Here is a 24,190-nt window from a genome sequence, read left to right as displayed (position 1 = left end):
AAACTTTATTTATTGGAATTTTGTAATACAGATGCAGTGTGATCATGATGTATCATTCAATCAACACTACTAAGCATAGGATGCACCAAGTATAAAAAGAAGGGAATGGTAACCAAGATCAGTAGGCTTAGCAGCATTTGAGATAGAAGATCCCATATTCAATCCATTTGACAATAGCAACTGAGCAGTAGTGTAGCCTTGTACTGCAAACATTTTAATGTGGGACCTGTCCCTTCCAGCTTCTCCTTATCTCAGCACACCCCTCCTATGATCCAGTGGCCTAGACATAGGAGCTTGCCAAAGTGTACCTTATATGTCAACTTATCTTTACGGGCATACCAAAACCAGAGAGGAGGGGGAAAACGATCCCAACAGCCAAAATAAAAGAAAAATCACTAAAACAAGTAAAATAAACATATTCTAACAGTTTTAGAGGTCGCAGCAGTTGCACAACGGCAGGGGCCCCAGTCCTCCAGTTATGGAAATGTAGGATGTCTGTGCAACATGAGGACGCTGAGTTGGGGAAAATATCACAAAGGAATTTCGCTGGAGGGGGGCGGGGAATGGGGAGAAAGTGGGGGATCAAGAAAGCTGTAGGAAGGGTGGTTATCACAGTATATTCATGATTCACAGCAGGTCATCAAACTGCTCACTCACTTTTTCTGTCATCCATATAATTTGGGTATTTTGTAGATGAGAAAAGAGGCCCTTCAACAAAACAGGGAGGGGGCCTACCAGCGAGGAATCTGCGGTTAGATAGAGTATCCACCAGAAAGAGCATTACTGAAGGTAAGTAACATGTTCTTCTGATGGATACTTGTAACCGCAGGTTCCTCGCCTTTGGAATAGATGCCCAACCAGTTCTTCCCACAGTGGGGGTTTGGTGGAATGGCGCAGACCAAAAAGTTGTTCGGGATTAGGCAGGGTAAATGCCCTTCCTGTTGGACCTGGCTGTCGAGGCAGTAAATCTTCATGAACTTGTGCATGGATGCTCAAATTACAGCCTGACGGATGTATAGAACAGGCACTCTGTGTGCCTACACAGGAGAAGCAGTCTTGGCCCTGGTGGAATTATCCTTCATTACTTCTGGATGCTGCTTTTTTGCCAGTGCATAGCAAATTTGTATGCACAGGATTATTGTAGGAAAGTGGATTAATATGCAGTGCGGCTGCATAGGCTTCACTATGCAATAATCTCTAGTTGCCCAAGCATGCCCATGGATTCACTCTAATAAGTCCCTAACTTAGTCCTGGTAGCGTGGCACAACGCAGTCCGGCTTTACTAGAGAAACATGTGTTCAACACTTCAGAGTACCAACATGGACAATAAGTTCTTGACATGATTCAACAGATATCCAACATCAATTTATAGAAATAAAACTGAACTTTATAGAATGATAGACTCCAAAACAAATACAATTGGATGAGTATAATCAGATTTCTAGATTTTTAAATGAAAAATAAATTAGTGCATTTCACTCCTGCAAAATGTTACGGTGGTGGTCGTTGGGGAACTGGACTAGTGACAAACGGCCACTTGCGGGTCGAGTTCAGTGGTAACTAGTAGGTGTGAATGTGAGGCTGGTCCCAGGGCCAGGCTTGGACAGTCAGTTGATTTTTACAGGGCCTTAGTGCAGAGTAGTCCTGGCTGTCCCTCTTTCTGAAAAACAGGAGCCACGGATGCTGACTTCACTGCTGAGATGGTGCTGGTGAGGAAGGGGATACAAACTCTTGACAGCAGGGCTAAGGATGCATCTTGTTGAAGGTGCTGCGGGGTTTCCTCAAGGCACAGCATCGTACCAAGGTGGTACTAGCCTTACTGGTCACCAGCAAACCTTAGCAATGACAAGCTCATCCTTCGAACACTTTGCCGTCCTGGTGTCCGGGGGAACACGGTAGCCGCCTGAAACTTGATGGAGGTCAGGGCTATATTTCCCACAATGCACTAAACCATTTACTTTTGGGCAGTTCCCTCAGTGCGCCCAATGGATAATGATTATTTGGATCTAGGAGTGCGGTTCTTGGCTGCAGGCTACTAGTACCTCTAGTCCAAGGGAGTTCTGGAGTTGCCTTAGCCTTAGGCTTGCAAAGGGGCTCCTCTTTCCTTTGTAACCAGTGTCCGGTCCAGTACAAGTTCTAGACGAGCATTTGCAGGGTGGTTGCCACAGGTGCAGTCTTTGGCACTTTTTAGTTGTGCAGGTCCTGAAGTCGAAGACTTGGGTCTCTTCTTTGTCCTTTGGTTGCAAGTCGATCAAATCTGAGGTTTTGGTGCCAGGGGAGTCCCTTAAATACTAAATGTAGGGATGTTAGTGGTATTGGAGTGAGTAGCCAATAGGCTACTAGCCCCAGCAGCTAACCTGTGCCTGAGGTTACTGCTTCTGGAGAAGTGCATCACCTTTTTTTACCCTAAAGCCTCCATTCTGCCACTTCTAGACTAGGTAGCCAACCCTAGGGCTATGGCTTAGCATGGGCGAATTTTGCGAATTCGCGAATTTGCGAATTCGCGATCTGAAAAATCCGCGAATTTGCGGATTTTGCGGATTGTGTGGCTAAAGGCCGGGTGGGAAAATGGTGCACATCGCTAGTGTGAGGGGCAGGGCCAAACGGGCGAGGCTTATATGCGAGTTCACATGCCTCTTGTGTGCATAAAAGGACAGGCACGGATCAGAGAAGCTCGTGTTCACAGGAACTGCACAGGGATTGAGCTTGTGAAAGTCAATAATGCAAAGGCCTCCATCAAGCATCAAAGCTAATTTTCGACGATAGATATGGGGAGAACGCACACCTACCCAGCCTTGACAAAACACACATTTTGGGGGGGGGGGGTGCTGATTAACTTTGGCATCACACCAAAGAGCGCTGGGGTCCCTCGAGTGAGCTGTCCATCAAGTGGGTAAAGGGCGCGAAGGCGGTGCACACCACAAGTGTGTGGGGAGGGGCCAAACGGACGGGGCTTATATGCGAGTTCACATGCCTCTTGTGTGCATAAAAGGACAGGCACGGATCAGAGAAGCTTGTGGTCACAGGAACTGCACAGGGATTGAGCTCGTGAAAGTCAATAATGCAAAGGCCTCCATCAAGCATCAAAGCTAATTTTCGACAATAGATATGGGGAGAACGCACACCTACCCAGCCTCGACAAAACACACATTTTTGGTGGGCTGATTAACTTTGGCATCACACCGAAGAGCGCCGGGGTCCCTCGAGTGAGCTGTCCATCAAGTGGGTAAAGGGCGCGAAGACGGTGCACACCACTAGTGTGTGGGGAGGGGCCAAACGGACGGGGCTTATATGCGAGTTCACATGCCTCTTGTGTGCATAAAAGGACAGGCACGGATCAGAGAAGCTCGTGGTCACAGGAACTGCACAGGGATTGAGCTCGTGAAAGTCAATAATGCAAAGGCCTCCATCAAGCATCAAAGCTAATTTTCGACAATAGATATGGGGAGAACGCACACCTACCCAGCCTTGACAAAACACACATTTTGGGGGGGGGGGCTGATTAACTTTGGCATCACACCAAAGAGCGCCGGGGTCCCTCGAGTGAGCTGTCCATCAAGTGGGTAAAGGGCGCGAAGACGGTGCACACCACTAGTGTGTGGGGAGGGGCCAAACGGACGGGGCTTATATGCGAGTTCACATGCCTCTTGTGTGCATAAAAGGACAGGCACGGATGAGAGAAGCTCGTGGTCACAGAAACTGCACAGGGATTGAGCTCGTGAGTCAATAATGCAAAGGTCTCCATCAAGCATCAAAGCTAATTTTCGACGCTAGATATGGGGAGAACGCACACCTGCCCAGCCTCGACAAAACTCACATTTTAGGGGGGGGCTGATTAACTTTGCCATCACACCGAAGAGCGAGCTGCCTGCCAGTGCCCATCATCCTGTAACAGGAAGCACTAATAGATAAAATAAAGCAGGTGCTCGAGCACCTGCTTTATTTTATCTATTAGTGCTTCCTGATGAAGCTAATTTAGTAACTATTTTAGGATGGCGCTGGCAGCTTACCGGCGCCATCCTAAAATAGTTACAAGTTCAACAGGCTTGAACTTTTGCCCCCCAAATCCGCCACTCGCGGATTTCGCGGGTTTCCGGTACATTCGCGGAAGTTCGCGGATTGGCGATGTACCGAAAATCCGCGAAATCCGCGAGCGGAACGGATTTTGCGCTCACCCTTAGCTATGGCTAGCCTTTTGGGGTGTAAAAATCTTCACTATCATATTTTCCAGCCTACCCAGGTTGCAAATGTGCCTGAGGCAGTTGATTGGATTTTTCCTCCTCTGGGAGACAGCCTACTTGCATATTAGAGGTGGTGAAAACTTTGAAACTCACCGCTTTAATATGCCACTTCACTGGTCATCCTATCAGGGAGGGATGTGACACCTCCTTCCCAGGCAGGCCTTTGTTTCTGACTCCGTGGAGAGTTCCCACCTCCTGGCAGGGGGTCTGATTCCTGTCTTGGCGGCTGGCTGTCAGCCAGGGCACAGGAATGGATGGAGCAACCAAATGGGCAACCTCTGGGTGGGTGCCACATTAAATATGACTTTGGGAAAAAGTCGGGTTTGATAAGACAAGTTGTTTGACACCAGAAATGACACCTTTCAGTGTGACCATAATGGAGCAGGCAACCTGGGAATGTCCCGGTGCCAGTCCATGTTATCCTTTGCCCCCCCCCCCCCCCGAACACTTATTGTATCTCCTAATGGAAGGAGGGGCTATATAAGGTTGCACTTATATGTCCACACCTTATATATAATGCACCCTGCCTCCTTAGGGTTGACTGGCATATATTAAATATAGTGCTGTGACCTTGCCACTCATGGTGAGGGCAAAGAAGGGTTTGAGCAGTTTGCACTGCACTGCTCATGCAGTTTGCAATGGCAAGATTGATGTTGGTTTTTACTTAGGTCATTCTGGGTGACACAATCAGTGCTTCAGGCACTGGTGACACCTTTAACTCCTATGCCCTGAGTACCACTGGTACCACTTACAAGGGACTTATAAGGGGGTTAAAGTCCTTGCAAATTTAAGTTACTAATTCACATGCATCATATTTTAGGGTGAGAGCACTGGCACTCTGGTCTGGCTATCAGGCTCCAGTGCACTTTTAGAGTGAATACCATCAGCATTTGAGAAAAAAGTGCGGGGGTGACTATAAAAAGGGCCTTTCGTACAACTATCAACCTTGACAAATTTATCTTCTGTACCGCCTTACCTTTCTTTGCCCAGAGAACCTCACAAAAAGCACATCAACCATCTGATGATGTTTGGAGTGATTGATTTAAATGATCAAGACTATTTTAGGGAGGCTGATGGAGCCTCTCATCTTTTGGAGGATGAGGCAGAGTAAAGTACATTGAGAAGTTGTTGGATTGCCAAACATAAAAACATGAAAATGAGACCTGTATTTTGGCAAAAATGCTGTGATGGTCCTCAACACCAATTTGTCTTGAAAATAAGTTGGTGTTTGGTGGTTACACCAAGAGCCTGAAGCTCACTCATGCAACCGGCTGACATAATTGCAAGGAGGATAACAATCTTCAGAGTCAAAGGATGCACTGAGCATCTTGAAGGGAGTTTACTTGTGGAAAGTCTGGACCAAATTGAAATCCCACTGAAGCATCAGGGTTGAGGGTAAACGTTTGTCAAACCTTTACCAAACGTCATCGCAGCAGGGGATTTATAATGTGCTGGCTAAATTGGAAAACACAAGGCTGAAAGAGCCGACATCTAACCTTTAACAGTAACCACTGCAAGTCCTTGCTGAGCCAGAGATAACACAAATAATAAGACATCCAACAGTTTGGCTTGTAACGGTTACTGTATTGCGTACTCCGTACCAGGACACAAATATTTCCTAGTTCCCAGCGAAGATGGATTTTGTAGAGAGAATAATGACATCCACAACTTTGTTGGTACATTGAATGCAGTTAACTGTCACTGCTCTATCTCTACACATGGAGGTGTAAATTGTATAGAATCCTGCCCTGCTGCTGCAACGGAAGATCCTTCTGAAGCGGTAGCCTGTTCGGGGAGAGATGCTCAAGCCCAGAAGTTCTGGGTGCCACACTCGGATGTATGACGTTACAACGCATGCTTTTACCACGCATGCCATTACAACACATTTTACCATCGCAAACCTTTACAACGCATAGCGCTTAGAGGTGCTGGATAGTGAAAAGTTTAATTTTCTATTCCAACTCCATTTGTAATGCCTTCGTTGTAATGGTAGTGCGTTGTAAAAGTTTCGTTGTAAAGGTTGTTCACCGCCACACTCTCTTAGTCCAATCGAGCCACTACTATGACTTTAGCCCAGTCATTCTGGATACTCTTCAGAACTCTGGTCAAGAGAGGCGGAAAGGCATACAGAATTCTCACGCTTCGCTCCATTCTCAATATGCCTCTTAGTGACGGCCTTCTTGCAAACTCCAGTGCGTAAAGGTGTTGACACTGAGCGTTCTCTGCAGTGGAGAAAAGATCCAGCCAGGATTCTTATCATTGTTGGCAGACGTTCCTGCCCTACCTCTGGATGCAACCGCCATTCATGATCCACCTGTAGTTGCTTGTGAAGCTTATCTGTCCTGGTATTTAAAGATCCTGGCAGGTGGTAAACAATCAGAGAGATGCCCTGATGCCCCAGCCAGCTCCAGACGTGTAGGGCCTCTTGGCACACAACCCCACACCACATTGTATGTTTCAAAACCGCACTGTGGTGGTGGTGTTCTTGAGGACCTGTATTACAAATCCTTTTGATGGACAGGAGGAAGGCCTTCAATGCCAGGTGACTTCTGGGTGTCTGATGGAGACCGGAATCCTCTCATCTCCATCTCTCCCAATTGATCTCCCCAACCCAGCTGAGACGCATCCAACACCATCATCATTTTTTTTTATATCTCTGGGTGGTCTAGGGAGTGGGGTCTACTTTGGGCCTAGTTGTGGTTAAACAGCCACCACAGCAGGACATTTACAGTATCCTCTGAAACCTGGATAGATTCCAACAGGTTCCCTTGATGCTAAGGCCACTTAGATTTTAGATCCCACTGCAGATTCTGCATGTACCACCTGGCAGAATTGACGAGGATGATGCAGGAGGCCAATAGGCTGCAAAGATTCAGAGCCACTCTGAGACCCAGCTCCCAGGCGCAAACATCAGGATCTTAGCCTGAATGTCCATGGCTCGTTGAGCCACAGGGAGGGCCAGGAATTGCACTGTATCCAAGACAGCTCTAATGAAAGGAGCCTCTGCAAAGGAGCTAGATGTGAGTTCAGCTCATTGATCGTAAACACCAGTGTTGATAGGAGGTTCACTGTTGTCTGGTAAAGATATACTACCGAATATTGCGAGGTTGCATTCAACAACCAGTTGTCAAAGTAGGTGAAAAATTGTATCATCAACTGCCAGAGGTTTATCATGAAAACTGCCATGACGTTTGTGAAAACCTGAGGGGCACACTTCGAGGATATGTCTAGTCCAGCCTCCCACTAAGGGCAAACTAAGCAGTTTTGAAGCTGATACCATAGGGGTAGGAGACTGAAAAGGTCACTGCCCCTGATGGCCTGTAGTGTCTGCTTGATCCATGTCCCCAACCCTGAAATGACTGGTATGCTTGCTGCAGGAGTGAGTGGTCCCTGATGTTGCCTTATGGGCAGTTGTCTGGAGTACCACCAAAAATGACACAACTGCTGAGGAAACTGTCTACAGTAGTTTTAGAGGCCCAGTGAATGTGCTCTTTCCCTCCTCTCTTTGGAGCGTTCCATGGCAGAATAAGATTTTTAACACATAGGTGATATCAGTCAAAAGGCACACCCAAAAGGACTGTCTGCATCTTCCCTGAAAAGCCTCTTTGATGCGTGGCGATGAAGCACCACATCAGTGGTATCCTAGCCAGATTAAATTACATATGTGATGCATCCAGGCCATCTTGGATGGTTTGTGTCTGGAAGGCTGGAAACTCTTCTGAGTCGGCTGACTATGTCCCAAAGAGTGTTTGTACATTGCCCAAGGAGGGAGCTAGCATTTCTAAACTTAGGGCTAGGCTGGCAGATGATTGCATCCTTTTCCCAAATGCCTCAATTCTCGGTGTCCGGGAAAGTGGGTTGTAAGGAATTAATTGACGTTCTCCTTGCTAGTGGAAGCTTATGCCACTAAACTCTCTGGCATAGGATGTTGCATCAAAAAATAAAGTTGACATGGCACCAGCCTGTAGTGCCTGGCTTCCTTCCTGTTCACCGATGGGCAAGAACAAATATTAGAGCTGGAGCCCATTAATGTGTCAATGAGGGTATCATTAAATGGTAGTGAGGAGTCAGAGGAAGTCTATCCATGCTGCAAAACCTCCATAAGCACATTTGTCTTCACTTCCACAGAAAGGAAGCTGTAAGCCCACAATCTACGCTGCATGTCTTATAACTATAACAAAAGAAGCAGTGTCTTCCATTGATGGTCCAGGGGATAAAAACAACCCTGTATCAGGGGAAATCTCCACCCCACTGGCCTCATGTAAATTCATATATAGATTGTTATCACCATAATGTGGGGGTAAATCATCCTGATCATCCATGGTCACCTGCGAAGGATGGCTTACTTTGATCAGAACTGAAAATGTGGTGGAGAACTGGCAGGTAGCACTGTGGTAAAAGTAGTGTCTTCCCTGAATCCGAACATACAGTGATGGGGTGCATTGTTCTGAATTTGGGATGTAACCTTGATCAAGGACTTGATGAGTTCAGCCTAAAGTCAGACATCGAAATTGGCGACGAGCTCTCCTCCAGTAGCTTTGGGGCCTGCATTGATATTGTAGGAATGAGTGGTGGATTTTGGGGCCGATGTTGGAATTCTCCTCCAAAGCTGCTGCAGAACCAGAGATGGCTTTGGGATGCACAGACATCAGCAAGTACTGATCTGCTGGCAGTGATCTGACTGGAGGCTTCAATGTATCCTTGGGGCCAAAAAGGGCGCCAGAGGAAGCCTGAAGCTTGCCAAAGATTTGAAGTATAGTCTCTCTGAAAGCTTTGGTTGTCTATAATGTTTCCTATGGACTGGGAAGCTTGGGATAGATCAGGATCAATTGTGGAGGATCAATTTTGGAATTGACTCCTCAAAAGGAGTTCGGGAGTGAGATTGATTGCACATTGATGCCCTCTGGACTTGCCTGAAGCAGAGTGGCAGGTTGGGTATGAGCTCCCTTGACCTTCTTGTGTTTCTGCTTTGACTTGGATTTAACAGAAGGCTTTGTCCATGAAGAGGACCTATCGCTTGAACAGCCACGAGAGCGGGAACAGGTCCACACCCTTGGGTTAGAGTGGGAGTGGGATATGTGCAAATTCTTCTTCCAATGTTCAGCTATGTATTGCTTTGCTTCATGATCCCAAATTGCCTTTGGGTTCATGAGGTTGTACTCCTTGCACGACTTGAGGAGTCACGCTTACATCATGTGGATCTCTGAAGATAAAGATAGTAACTGACATTTGCATATTGGGGTAGCCCTTATATGCAGCTCTGTGCGTCATTTCCATGGCGGAACAAAGTAGACGTGGAGCTGTATGACGGCACCTACAGACACGCAGGAGTAGTGCTCTCTAAATGTTCCGGATCCAGTCTGGTGCCTTGAAATAGTCTAAAGTTGATGAATCTGTGGTTAGGAGTATCCAGAAAAAACATGAGACATTCATAGGCAGTATATGAACCTGAAGAGCGTTTTTTTACTGACTGTGAATCTTAGTTTTTCCTTTTTGTGTTGAAAAATAAATTGTGCACTCTTTTCGGTTATGCCTTACTTAGGCCTGGGAAGAGTTTGCGGAGTTCCACTAAGTGACAAAAAACTCTGCTGTGCTCCGCAAGCGGTGGGGTGACGAGTTGCTCTGCTTGCCCTGATTTTTAGCATGGGAGGTTGTCCTACTCTGTAAAAACAGAGCAAATGACACTACGTGCAGTGTAAGACAGCACAGCTTCTTTCTATATCTCAAGTAGATATTCTACTCGAGCGACAGCTTCCTCAACGCGAGCAGCAGCAAGTTTCTCAATGCGAGCATTAGCAACCTGCTACGACCGCTCGCTTAGAGAAATCTTGCCGGGAAGTGGTCTAGCACTGGATTTTCCACGCTCGCCAACCTAATGTTGGCGAGCCTCTAGAGAGCAAAAACTCTTCTCTGCTGAGTTTTTCAGAATGACACGCACTTCGTGAAGTGGGGAAAACTCGGCAAACTCCGCAATCAGAGCGGCGTTTACCGCCCCTTTTATTGTTGCGGAGCTATCTTTTGACAAAATGGACCCAAGTGGAAGTCTTCCTTCACATTAACGTTTGTGAACCTGCCGAGCCGGTTTGTGAACCACAACATTTCAATTAGACATAAGTGGCTCAGCTAGCCAGATATGATTTTGTTCCCATTTTGGTTTGTGAACTGTTTCTCCTATTATTATTATAGCATTACATTGTGACTGTTCAAAAATAATACTTGTCCGATTTACAGATATTCAGTCATGCTCCTTATTCACAACTTGCCAAAAAGCTATCATTTCTTTTGTTTTATCTGCCTGTTTTAAGCTATTCATTTTTTAGCTTGAAACTATTTCCTTTTCTCTTTAATTAAGTTTTTTGCCGTTTCTCACGCAGCGAATACATATTCCCTCGAATTGAAATTTACAACTGCGTTGCAGTTTTCCTATCTTAAATATGTACAAAATGCTCTCGAAGCAAGAGGCCCACTTTGTGAAAACTACCTGGCTTTAACTTAGGTTTCAATAGAAATGTATTGGCAATTCACATCAGAGTACACAATGCCTGTAAAATTATATCAGCAGACGCTTAACTTCACAATACCTATTCACACAAAGCTACGGAGTTAGCAAAACATTTCGGCCGAAGTTCATGTAACTCAGGTGATGACCAGTATAAATGTCTACAGTCATATGTTGGTCTGATAAATGTATCGAATGGCTAACATGTTTTTATATGATGCAACACAGAAATAGCTTTGGGTAGCTAAAGATCGGCTTAAAATCTATCTTCAGAGAAATAAATATTAGCAATAAAATAATCAGTAACTAATTTCCTACTCCCAAAATTAAATACATGTTTTGATTTGATGTCTGCCTCAAAGTGGCCATGTAGCAGCTTAAACCTGATTTTACCAATGTTTTATGCAATCGTTGCCCTGCCTTGGTGGTCCTCTAGAAAAATCTGGGGAATTCCCAGTACCTCAACCTTGACATTTATCCCTACTTCATCAACCAAGTAAGCTGAGAGCACCTGTCAAATTCATTCAACACAATTTAAAGGTCAGCTTCCGGCACTCCCTTTTGGATGAGTTACTGCTTCCTCTCTACGTGGGAGTTTCCAGCTGCCTCTGTGTCAGTGTTATAAACATTATCTAAATGCAATATCAGGTTGGCCCCACCAACCTCAGAGTGGTTAGATAAAGGTGCCATAATATTATCAGTGCCACTGCCAACCCATATTTGTGTACCACCTAGGCAGACACCTCTTGTCACCCACATTATCACATCTTTCCTTCCTTGTTAAAACAGTACGTGTTCCAGGTTTCATTGAAACAGCAGATATCATGGGCTAGAATAAGTACACCTGAATAATTGTCAGATTGTCCTTGTTTAAGGCCTGCAATGTTCCTGGAGGAAATTTCAAAGCTTCAAGGAAGGGGCAGTGGCATGGAAACAAGAGCGGGCTTAGTTTTATTTATTTATTTTATTTTATTTATTTGAAAAGTTTTATATAGCGCTGGCTAGACCCGGAGGTATCAGAGCGCTTTACATGAGCATCAGATCATAGTTACAGGTTACATTGTTACAAAGGTTACACAGTTCTTAGAGCATGGCAACATAGTTACTTGTAAGGTCGAGATAAACAATAAGCACAAATATGTAAGGGGAAAAGAAGGCAAGGTGAGAGATTCAGGGGGGGTTGGAGTAGGGGAAATGGACAGATAATGAAGGTGGGAAAGAGGAGGGGAGGGGTGGGTGAGAGTCACAGCAAGGGGAGAAGAGGGGAAGGGTGACGGGGACACAAACCGGTAGACGAGTGAATGGTAGCTTTCTGTTGTCCACTCGGGATCACATGGACCAAATCTTAAATTGGGAGAAACCTTCATTGGTGGGGAGCGGTATCATAGCAACTGTATCATGGGCGCTTGTGTAAAAAGGCAAAACAGGCCCTCTCTCTAGTTTACATTGTAAAAACACTCCTAATTTGGGAGTATTGGGCCTCTCACGCCCTTGGGCATTGGTGCTGCTGAACATGCTGCTGTATTGATAGCTACACCCCTAGTGGGGAGGAAGGACTTGCTTCTTCTTGTGAATAACTTTAGACAATCTATGGCAGTAAGTTATTCTTTGGGATTTTAGGATTTTCAGCTAGTAAAGAAGAGCTTTACACCTCCAAAATATGGTGAGTCCCAAAGTAAAGATAGAAATTCATCGTAGGCAACAAATAAGACCGCCTGTGGGTCTAAACCTGGCAGAAGATCTCTTCAGATCATAGGATCATTGGCAAAGCTTCTCACTGTGCCCTAGAAAAATACATGCATAGTTATCTGGTGCCTGCACGTTCTTTTCCTTACAACTCTCATATAGATTAGGTATGTTGTAAGAAAACAATTTCCTGCGTCTAATTAAATAGGTCGAATAACATGATATATATTGAATGTGTTTATAAAGTTGGTAGTGCTGTACAATAATAACTAAAAGTGTCTCCTGCCCCAGGAATTCAAGTGTTATTTTAAGTAACAGCAAATTTGCCAAATCACTCCTCTTCAATATGAACGAGGTGTTTCCTATTTTACAGTGTGATGAGAGACTCTCTTTGAAGAACACAGGGCAAGAAGTGCAAGACAGAGAATGCCTTTGTGATCCCAGAGTTATGACTGACTCTCATTGACATTAATGTATTTTGTATCAAAAAGAGGGGGAGTTGCCCCTGAATATATATGGTAGATCCGACATTTTTAAGATGGGTTGCCCTGCCACAGCTTCTCTACCAACTACAGAATCACCCATACAGGATTGACCCGCAGTGGTTCCGTCGTGTTAACTCGGTGCTTGGCCGGTTTTTGTGGGCCGGGGGTGCCTCCAGGGTGGCACTGCGGACATGCTTTCTCTCCACATACTGTGGCGGACTAGCCTCCACTGATCCTCTGTCCTATTACCAGGCCTCCCACCTTCTGGTGCTCAATGAGTGGTGGTATGGAGATCATAGTGACCCGGCTTATGCATTAGAGCACTCTCTGATAGGGGATGCCACGCTCCATACCTTGCTATACTCGGCCGGGCGGAGGAAGAAGCTACCGCGGGTCACCCACGTGGTCTTCGCGATTTGGAGACAAGCTTTGCGCCGCATGGGTTGGTGGGGCAGACTGACCGCTGAGACTCCGCTGTGGAATAATGGACTGCTTCCGGCACTAGCTTCCCTGTCAGGCTTTGGAGGCTGGGACGCGATCGGAATTTCCTCCCTCGGTCATGTCCTCACCGGAACTACACTTAAATCCTTCCAGGACCTTAGCTCCGAATTTCATATGCCCAAGTCCCAATTCTTCAGGTACCTCCAGTTCCGCCAGTTCCGCCATGCCCTCGGCCCGAGCCTGGTGGGTATGAACCAACTTCCCGACTTTAGCCCCATTGAAGCCAAACTTTTTATGGGGGACCTGGGCGACAAGAAAGTTTCTCAAATATACCGCTCCCTGGTTACGCACTGCTCCTCTTCCCTCCTGACGCTGAAGGCCTCCTGGGAGACTGATGTTGGCCCCTTGGATGAAGATGACTGGCGTGAGGCCCTTGAATCCCCCCGGCGGGGCTGCCATAGCGGTCCGCCTCAGATTTATTCAGTTTAAATACCTTAAACAGGGCATACTACACTAGGGAAAGATTGTGGAGAGCGGGCCTTATTGCCGCCCCGGAGTGCCTGAGGTGTGGAGCTGAAAGGGGGACACTCTTACACACGGTGTGGTCTTGTGGGGGCCTGACCCGATTTATGGGGTGGGGTCTGGAACTGCCTATCGGAGGTGCTCGGGTGGGACCTCCCTCGTACACCTAGACTGGGCCTCCTCCATGTCCTGGAGAATGTTGGGGGCAACATTTACAAGCGACATCTTTTGTTACTGGGGCTGGTGGTGGCTAAACGGGATCTGGCAAAGGCTTGGAAGAGTGACCGCGCCCCCCCACTCAGCACCTGGAAGGCGGGATTAGACTTTCTCATGGGGCTGGAATTACCTGTGTTTGAGGCCAGGGGGTGCCCCCGGAAACACTATAAAATCTGGAAACGGTGGGCGGACTACAGAGGGCTTACCCTGGACCCTCCGATTGACATTGATGATGTGCTACCTCCGGATGTGGACCCTGGAACTTAGGTTGCTGGCCGACACCTGCATTGCCTTACATCTGTCGATGTTATATTGTGAACACGTGCACTGGGTTAGGGTGGGATAAAGGGTGGGTAGTTGGGGAAGGGTGTTGGGGTATGTTTAAAGGGGTTGGTGGGACAGGGGGAAGGGTGGGGACTGTTTTTAAATTTTGGGTTCCTGGTCATGCTACTACCTGCATATTACTGACAGTATCCTCCTGATTGTGGAGAACTGTATTGATGCTTGCCTGAACTCTCAATAAATACGGTTATGAAAAAAAAGGGGGGGGGGAGTAAGATGATATACTGGGTTTGTCCTCCTAACATGTGTTTAGTTCCAAAATATTGAAAACCAGTTATGTCATACAAAGCAACTCTCCATGGAAGAAAAACACAGTTATCTTGTAAAACCCTCACCCACCAGGCATACCCCTTGGTGGCATGCTTCATCATAGGGTCCATCCCATTCCACTGTGGATCGGGTATGCTGTGACCTATGGACTGCGTGAGAGTGCTTATTGATATTCTACAGTGACAAAGAAGACGTTAAAAAAATGGGGAAGTAGGGGGTTGTTTATTGCTAGGGTGTAGTTTATGCGGTCCCTGGAGGTTTACGGAAGTAGGTGTGACAGAAGAGAGTTTGCCTTGATGCAAGTCTATACCAAAGGGGATGAAGGACGGAGCGTTTTAGCAAATCAAACACTCACCCCCAGTCAACTGATCTGGGTTTAATCCATCATCATTCTTTAGCTCACTCCTCCACCCCAGTTCAGACATGGCTCTATGCAAATCAGTCTGACCCTGTGCCTCATGGGAACAGTCCAGTCCAAACTGCCAAGCCATGTCTTCCCTGGACTGGAAACAAGCATCCTGGGACCGGTTTCTGGCTAATCAGCCGTCATCAGCCAGGCTAGCTTGAATCCAGTGGCAAAGTGAGCAAGAGACCCACGTCTGGGCATACCGGGCCAACTTAGGGCGAACAAAGCGATACCAAAGGGGATGATGGGACGGAGTGTTTGAGCAAATGAAACAGTCGCCCCCAGTCAACTGATCTGGGTTTAATCCATCATCATTCCTTAGCTCACTCCACCACCCAAGTTCAGACATGGCCCTATGCAAATCAGTCTGACACTGTGCCTCATGGAATGGGATGATGCAAGTGTGACAACAGGCCACCCTCTCTCCCTGGTGGAACTATGATGCAGCATTGAAGCATCTAATATAAAAGCAGACAATAAATACCTAAAAGGTGGTAAATGTATATATATTCTAAATATTTGTTTGGCATGCAAGTAGTGTGGGTCAAGTGTGAACTAGTAGGAGTGGCATCAGCGAACATGGTTCCCAAAGTCCTGAAGAAGAGCCAAAAGGGGTACAGCTTGAAATATGCTGACCTTTAGGAATGCAGGTACATAATATCCTCTTTTTTCGAAAAAATCTCCCTTTTTTTTAAACAAATTAATGTTTTTTTACCAAGGCCGGACTGGCCATACTGGGCATTGGGCGTTTCCTTTGGAGGCTTGAGGGGTGTGGGGGGACAGTTTTATTATTGAGGGGGCCAGTTATGTTACTTTTGGACCTGTTTTGCAGTAGAGCTGCAATGTTGGCCCCCAGCAGCAAAATCAACAAGCCTGCAGAATCCACTCAGCATTCACTTTCATTTCTAGCCACCCAGTGTTTTGAGATAATTCTCCCTGTGGCATTATGCTGTAATTGCTCCCATAGTGGTAGCATTAATGGCATAATAAAACGTATCTTTGTTATAATGCATGCTGGTGGTAAATCCTGCCATATTGTGGCCCACGCGATTTAGAACACTTGTCCAGGCATAACAGTGGAAATTCTGGCATGAAATAGTGAAACTCTGGCATACCCAGCAGAACTTGTCTATGCAACAGTAGTACTAGTGAATACTTGATGAAAGTTACAAACTAATGATTCGTCATGAAACATGGATTTAAACTGAAATACTTGTATTTTTTGAACAAATGTGTGTTTTTTTTTATGAAGATAAGGTTTTATTTTGTGGAAGTTTATTAGTCCATAATGAAAAGCTTGTATTGGACAACAAAATGTGTGTAGTTTTATACACTGGAAGCATATTTGGAGAAAAAATGACTTTAAATTCAACACTTTACCTGATATTTGAGTGGTAGTCACTGCAGTTGTAAAACTTCCTTGCTGCCTGAAACTGGAATTTCGCTAAGCTGACTGATGCTGCTTTTAATGGAAAGCATGCGGAAACATGGTCCATTTTACCACCATTTTATTAATATGCTCTTAGAAAGGATGAAACCCCAAAACCTCTGGGGTTTGTAGGTATTGGACTATATAATGAGTGCCCCCTCAGTAACGCTGGCTACTTAACTTATACATGAAAATTGGGCTGTAAAAGTTTTATATTTGGCCAAATTTTTTTCAAGATATTTGTATGGAATCCCAACCACCGCTCCGAACTCCCCCAGAAGAAGTCAGACTAGATTTTGCTTTTGCAAAGCAGGTATTTATGCTCCCTTCACTTAAAAAAATTACCAGTCTTCACTGATTTTTTGGGTAAGTTGTTGCATTTTTTAGGACAGATGTCCAAATGCCAACATTTTGCAGAAGGGCATGCGGAGATGGAAGTTTTACATTCCTTGCGGGTCCGCCTTCCTGCTTGCTCTGCTTTGTTCAACAAGCATTGGCCAATTCAACAGTTCTGCAATTCCTGGCTTGCCAATGCTTGTTTCGTTTCTTTATTACATTTGTAAAATGCAACTGTTGTGGGAGTGGCTTTGTCGTTGCCATTTTAGAAAAATAACTATTGCCTCAAAGCAAACACATTTTGTTTGTTTAAAACACACACGTTGATATAGTAGCCCCTAGCCTTGAAGGAACTACTTTGGTGTAGATATGATCCTTGTGATTGAGAAAAATACTATAACTCAGGGTGAAGTTAGCCAATGGCTGAAGTGGCCTGACCAATTTCTCCGTGCTGTATGCTGTATTGGACAGAAGAAAAATGTGACTGATACACAACAACAGACCAATGGATGAAGTAGGCTGCTGGATGAAAATCCATTTAAGTAAGTATAATATATACATAACTTTAGTAAAATCAAAAGGTCTTGGCTAACACGACCCCTAGTGAGCGGTGAGCGAGATGCACATAGGAAAGCATCCTCCTATTAATCACAAGAGAACCATTTTCCATCTTATGACTTAGAACTCGAGGGCAGGGCAAACAACGGTCTTGGCCGCAGCACTGCACATATCATCATCCTGACCAGACTTGCCAGTTTTTCTGGTGGAAGAGATCTAACATGTTAGATTTTGTATTTTTTTTTTATTGTGACCCTTTATCATGTTTCTCCTTATGTATACAAGACATTTTGGTTCTGCTTTTGTTCAGGAATTACTGGTGTCTATGGTCGATGCAGCTGAAGATCTGTGTCCCAATGTGATGACGAAAGCTCATATCAAGGAGGATTTAATAGAAGCCAGCACTGCTAAAATTTCCATTCCACGCTCCTTTGTTAAAAACGTCTTGCTGGAGCAATCTGGAATTGATATTCTCAATAAAATAAGGTAAAGTGTACCAATGGCCTTATCTAGTCACGTTTTCTCCTCAGATGTGCATGTAACTCCAGTATTTGAGTACATAACCATGGTTTATTTGATATGCTTCACAACAACTCTATCTGCAAATTAGCAGCAAAAATTTGATAAAAAAAATAACCGGTAAAATTAGCATGTGTGGCAATGGCATGGTAAATGGAATTTCTTCTCATTTCGTTAATTTATGTAAAGTGCGGTTATTTATGATCCTGTTTAGTTAACCAGTAGCAGTAGCAGGGATTTCTCGCACCTCATTGGAGCACATCTTAAAGCCTATCTGTTCTTATGCCGGTTATACATAGTAGTGTATATATTATTAATGGAGATATGGATGAGATGTTGCGATGTGGCTGACACCCATTCTAAAATAGAATCGATGAATTGCTTCAACACGTGGACTGAATGCATTGGTGTGGTCTGCAATAGACTGAAGCTTTCTGCTGTACTGGCCAGGGCAGATTTCAAGGAAAATGCAGCATTCCGCAACCCACTTCATGGTCGGCCGTAGTGTGATGGCACGTTTGGTAACTCTGAAGTTGAGTTAAATTAAAACCGCAAATCTTACTCCTTCTTTTAACTTAAATATTGTTTGAGTGTTCTTTCATGAATTGCAAATTGGTAGCTTTGATAAATCGGGTTTGTGAGCTGCCAGGGCAATCAAATTTTAATAGACCGCACTTTTGGTTATAGGAGCCTTTTTAACTCAGGTTTTCTGGTCCTCTATACCATGGTCACTGAAACCCAGGATTTAAATACCCCTTTTATAACATGACGTTTATGACAGTGAGGTAGAGCAGGGCAAGGTTGAGTGGGTGTTGCTGGCTACAAACTCAGAACTCACCACTGTACTGTAATATTATTTAAAAAATCAGTGTTCAGCCAGGGCTATATCAAGAAAAAGTGCCTTAATAGACACACAGCTAAATACTTGGCTCAAAATTATGGATGCATACAAAGTCACTGTGGGACAGCAACTGAGATTCCCTCCTAAGCAGCTTCATAAGAATTGCTATGTTGCAAATCAGCTACCTTAAGATTTGTTAGAGGGTGAAACTGAGCACAGACTCAGGGGGCAACTTATACCTTTTTTGTATGGTTAAAAACATTTCTGAGTTTCCTTGTGACAAATTTGTCAATACCTAAATGCCTACATATTTTCCCGACCCTGAAACTTCTAACCTAGGTCGCGGTCTGAAAAAGAATTGTTTTCAAAACAATGGTGATTGTCGACAGAGTCATTTACCAATCTTTCCCCTATTTTTTTACATCCAAATTCAGGTGGCACACGTTCATCCTGATCCGAGTCTTCCTTAGTTTGTTTCTGAAAACTGTTAAACGTTCCTACCTACCAACTAGCCTTCCCAGTAAACCCCTTTATGTTTGTAGCTATTTGAGCACATTTAAACTTCGGTGTATGTTGAGCTTTACAACTTCCAGAGTAATAGGCCATAACCAAGTTAAACAACAATACACTCTTAAAGGTCAATTGCCTTTAACACATGCTTTTCAGTATCAAAGAGAATGGGCTTACAGGCTGGAATAAGCTCTCACAATGTACTGTAAATACCGTTAACAAAGAATTATCAAAATGTGTGCATAATGTTATGATGTTACTTGAGAGCTGAAGCACACTCTGTGACTCATTACTACACAAATCCCACATTGAATGTCTGTTTCTTTTTGACAATTATAGGTGTCTGTTAGCCTTTATATTGTGTGTGATGTGCAGATTGACTAGCCGCATGGATGGCATCACACTTCACCTAAATAGAGCCAACTATTGTCAATATTATGATGTTCCTGTACAACAGAAGTTTATTTCCCAGAGCTCGTTGTGTGATTTTGATTATAATTAATAACATAACAACTGTGTTGCTAATGGAGTGGGCGTAGTTGGTGGAGTACTACTACGCGGAATTCCACAAAGTTGAACAACAACTCCGTGAATTCCGATTCTGCAACTTCGCTCCGTCGGACTCCCAATTAATAAAACCGAAACCTCATATACTTTTAGTAAAATAACAAGTATTTCTGTCTTTACATCCTAAAATGCATATAGTCTTTTTACAAAAGTGAAAATTAAAAGTTAGCAAGCAGTGATAGAGTTGATGATTTTGGGATCCACCCTAACCTAGGGAAATAACCAAGCAGATGCCTTACAAACAAAGAGCACATCTTGCTGAACGATTCGGTGGTGGCCCCATTCTCTTAGGACCACTCCAAGTACAGTTATGGGCAAAAATACAATCCCAACCAAAGGCCATGCCAAGCATTATGGGACGAAATTAGCAGTGGGCATTGAATAATATAGTATCCAATATCAAAATAATTCTACAAAGAGCTGCAGTTTAACTAGTCGTTACTAAGTGTCCCCCACAAGTCAAATGCAAAAGCATGAAACCCTTTCATGAAGCTGCAGGTCCACTAGTCGCTACTAGGTGTCCCTCATGAGTCAAATGCAACAGCATTAAGGTTTGCCCCAAGGCAGACAACTAAACCTCTGGCCAGACTTAATTTTTCAAGTGTGACCACAGGAGCTCTGGTCCGTGATTTTAGTTGTTAATGCTATTACCTAGAAACCAGCTAAAGAATAGGTTCTATCCTTCTCTTGTATGATTAAACAATGATAGCTGACCCGTTGTTTTATTATACACCGTTGTCCCAGCCTCTCAGGGACATCTGACACTCACTCTCCACCCCACCTGGCAATCCTCAGTCAGTGCTGCATGGCCGCACTCTCTTTGGACGATCTGCAGGAATACTTTACATCTCCCACTTCCCTGCACTCTTACTCCCTATGCACTTGTGACTGTCTACACTTACTCTGGGTCAGGCGCACTTACCGATTGCATTCTGGCTCTAAACAAACTGCCCATGCATGAGGGAAGAGGATAAGGGGGAGTGAGCAACACACGCTGTGCCCCAGCGGGAACCCTGCTCATAGAACTTATGCAGGCTAACAAATCTGCCATGATGCAACAAACCAGCCGGTGGACCATGCCAAGAAATACAAAATATTGTAACACAGCATGTTTGCACTACAGATTTTTCTTGTCAATCCACTTCACATGGGTTGTATCTTGAGTGCGCATGAACACACTATACATTAACAGGTAATTGCTGCTATGCAGTCCTGAAATTCATAACTCTTCACTATTCTTCAGCCTATAGAATCTAATCTCCTTTGGAATGGATCCATTCTTTTGTAAGTCCTTCGATCTCCAAGTTGATGGGCACAGCTATTAACTCCATTCAGCAAGGCAGCTCTAACAACACATTTCATTGATGGGAGATTCAGAAAAAAATGCATTTTATTCAGATGTATGAAAGATTTCATCTAGGGAAACTCTACCATTAGATCTGAATTCTAGACTCAAAATTGTGTTTAACAGGATCTAATACTTGTCCATGAACCACTTGTCATTCAAAAGTTACAACTTTACACGGTTTTTAAACAATCAGAGCTCGATAGGGAATAACACAGCTCATACACTTTACCAAAAAAAAAACAGGCACCACTTTGAGTCAACCCACTTACAATTTAGAAAAAGGTAGCTTTGAGAAATCACAGAGCTACAGCCAGACAAGTGTTCCTAGCTCGAACTACACATGTAGACATATTAACAGGTATTGCGGTAGCCCAATCAGAGCCTGTTGGACAAGGTGTCTACTGGAATATACCATATATTAACAGACAAACTTTAGATAATGCCACTCATAACTGATTTTACATAGAGTATCACAGTGAATGGGACTCCATATGAGAGTCTCATTCCATGGCAAAGGAAAAAAACACAGAGGTACGAATTCAATAGAAACTGGAGGCTTCCACGAGTAGAACTCACTTTGTTATAATAGCATTACCTCATTTACTGTCTTCTAATGACACCAATAAAAGTTCATGTATTACAATCATTTTGAACCTTTTCTCACTTTGATACATGTCATATACTTTCCACCTTTGGAGCAAACCTAGATTCAGTCTTACATTATGTCTAATGCTTTACTTCTCTATTATATAGTTCAGTTTACTTCTCCACTAGCTAATTTTAGGTGTGAGAAAGCCAGTACCTTTACTTGCACGGAGTTGTAATACCTTGATACCAGCTGTAAGATTATATTCACCTTCTGTATTTACTCATTTTGAGTTGTTATCTCGTTCTGTGCTTGTGAAGCCTCACGATTTTTTAATAGCTTTTAAGTGTTATCTGCTCTATAAGTATTTGTAAAAGGTTTTCCTTACCACTATAAACTTCTGACTAATGCCTATGGAGGTTTTCACCATCTCTTTTTCAGCAAATTGAGAGAAACACTTCTGGTCCCCTGCTTCTCAAATGCTACAAGTGTTTCCCTCAAGTCCCCATGTGGTCTTTGTTTCATTACATGGCAGTTTTGTCCCCAGACACTGAAAGTGTATGAGTTGTTCCTTCATTTACATGTATGAGGAAATCTGATTTATAAACCTTTGCTCCGACCTGCTCAACAAAAGGCATTTCTAAAGGAATTGGGTCTCCATCTGGCATTCACTCACAACAACAATTTGCCTGTGGAAAAAAATGGACATGATAGAAGTATCTATGATTAATGAGAAGGCCCAATCCATGATCTTACTTGTCATTTTGCAGTGGTACTCACCTTTCTAGATGTTGTTTATGTTTTTCTCCTGGTTGACATGTCATGTCCAGTGAGGATGTATGCAAAACATTGAAATAAAAATTCTGGGGACATGAGCCATTTATTTTTATTCTGCCTTTTAAGCCTTAACTGTAAGATCCCCATCTGTTTGTCCAAAGTTGCCATGTTTTTAATTAGATTGGGAGATTTGAGAATAACACATATGCCTAATAATCTAATTTGCCATTTATTTGCTGGGACCATGTTTTTTTATGTTTCCTGTGATCTCTTGGCCTTCATCTGCTCGCCTTGCATGTAGTTTCATGAATTTTGCTGTATCTATGGTTAGTTTGTTGCTGGAGTCCACACTGTAACTGTCCATAATACTTATGTTATGTTAATGTGATTCTTCTTCACTACACATACACCTGTAAATGTTTCACATGGTGATGTGTGAAGGCAATGTAGAGGGGACCCTGTGTAGAACTGAAAGTCTGCTGCTAAAACTTGAGTCTTTTGATCCTTTCGCCATGTGGCTCTGTATGGCCCTCAACCATGTAACTTTTAGGAATTCGCAAAGAAACCAAACAAGCCCCTCCATCAAAATGGAGTCAAAACTTTGCAGTTTTAATCTTCCCTAAAGTTGCTGAGAGCTTGGTGTGTATATATATATGTATTCATGAACACTCTCAATAGATCAAGCAAGCAACACATACCGCAGGTAATTTACTTGATGCTAACTATGTTCCAAATGAGCTACTTAAAACCAATCCTCCTATTGTATTGGACCGGTCAGATCATCATGCCATTCCTGTTTTAGTCCTGTCAGGTAGCTGTTTACTAATTTGCCAGACTTTGAATAATAAATACATCCGTATTGTAAAGCGCAAACTACTCATCCTTACGGGTCTCAAGGCGCTGGGGGGCCGTCGTGGAAATTAAGTGAGCTATTGCCCAGAATCACACGGTGCTGAGGTGAGCTGCCGCCGGAACCTGGTATCGAACCATGAGCCCTGTGCTGCGAAGTCAGCTGCCCTTACCGCTGCACCACACCTCTCCACTGAATCAGCCCTCAGTTACTTGCTGCCCATGGGGCAACATTTCTATAGATAAACTGCGTCCCACATTAGCCTGTAATAAAACGTTCTCACTATACAACTCAAAAGAAGATATTGAGCCAAAAGTGAAAAAATTTCACAAGGGGTTAACATCAGCTCTAAACATTGTGGCTCTGTTGAGGCAAGTCACCGAAAAACGTAAGTGTCCTTCTTCCACTTGGTATACAGAGGTGCTAGCTGATACCAAGCGAAGCTGTACGAAATTTGAGTTAGCCTGATCGTTAAAATATTCCCTGGAAGACAAAATTGCCTATCACTTAACATTCAAGCTACATAAAAAGAAAACTAAACATGTTTCTAGCATGCATTTTCAACCATCTACACAGTATGTCTTCACAATTGTCAAACACCTGTGTACTCCTCTGCACTATCCTACCCCAATTACGCCTTCTCATTTGCTCTGTGATGATCCTTCCTTATACTTTAATGAAACGATAACTTATCTTACTGCCCACTTTTCTAGCGTGGATGTGGGATTTTACAATTCTATGTCTCATAATTAATTTTCTAA

General features: G+C 44.0%; 1 protein-coding gene across 2 annotated transcripts in view; it reads left to right on the top strand.

Moving 5' to 3' along the window:
• CARMIL1 (capping protein regulator and myosin 1 linker 1) overlaps nucleotides 1–24,190 on the top strand; it is a 994,750-nt gene that overhangs the window by 779,136 nt on the left and 191,424 nt on the right. For both annotated transcript variants that reach the window (XM_086965173.1, XM_086965172.1), the window contains exon 27: nucleotides 17,742–17,917. In XM_086965173.1, the coding sequence (XP_086821299.1) occupies nucleotides 17,742–17,917 (176 nt within the window). The remainder of the gene's footprint in view (nucleotides 1–17,741; nucleotides 17,918–24,190) is intronic.

Source organism: Lissotriton vulgaris, chromosome 4_1, assembly GCF_964263255.1.
Source record: "Lissotriton vulgaris chromosome 4_1, aLisVul1.2, whole genome shotgun sequence".
Taxonomy (NCBI): Eukaryota; Metazoa; Chordata; class Amphibia; order Caudata; family Salamandridae; genus Lissotriton; species Lissotriton vulgaris.
The sequence above is the reverse complement of the archived record's forward strand: the minus strand, read 5'-3'. Positions and strand labels throughout refer to the sequence as shown.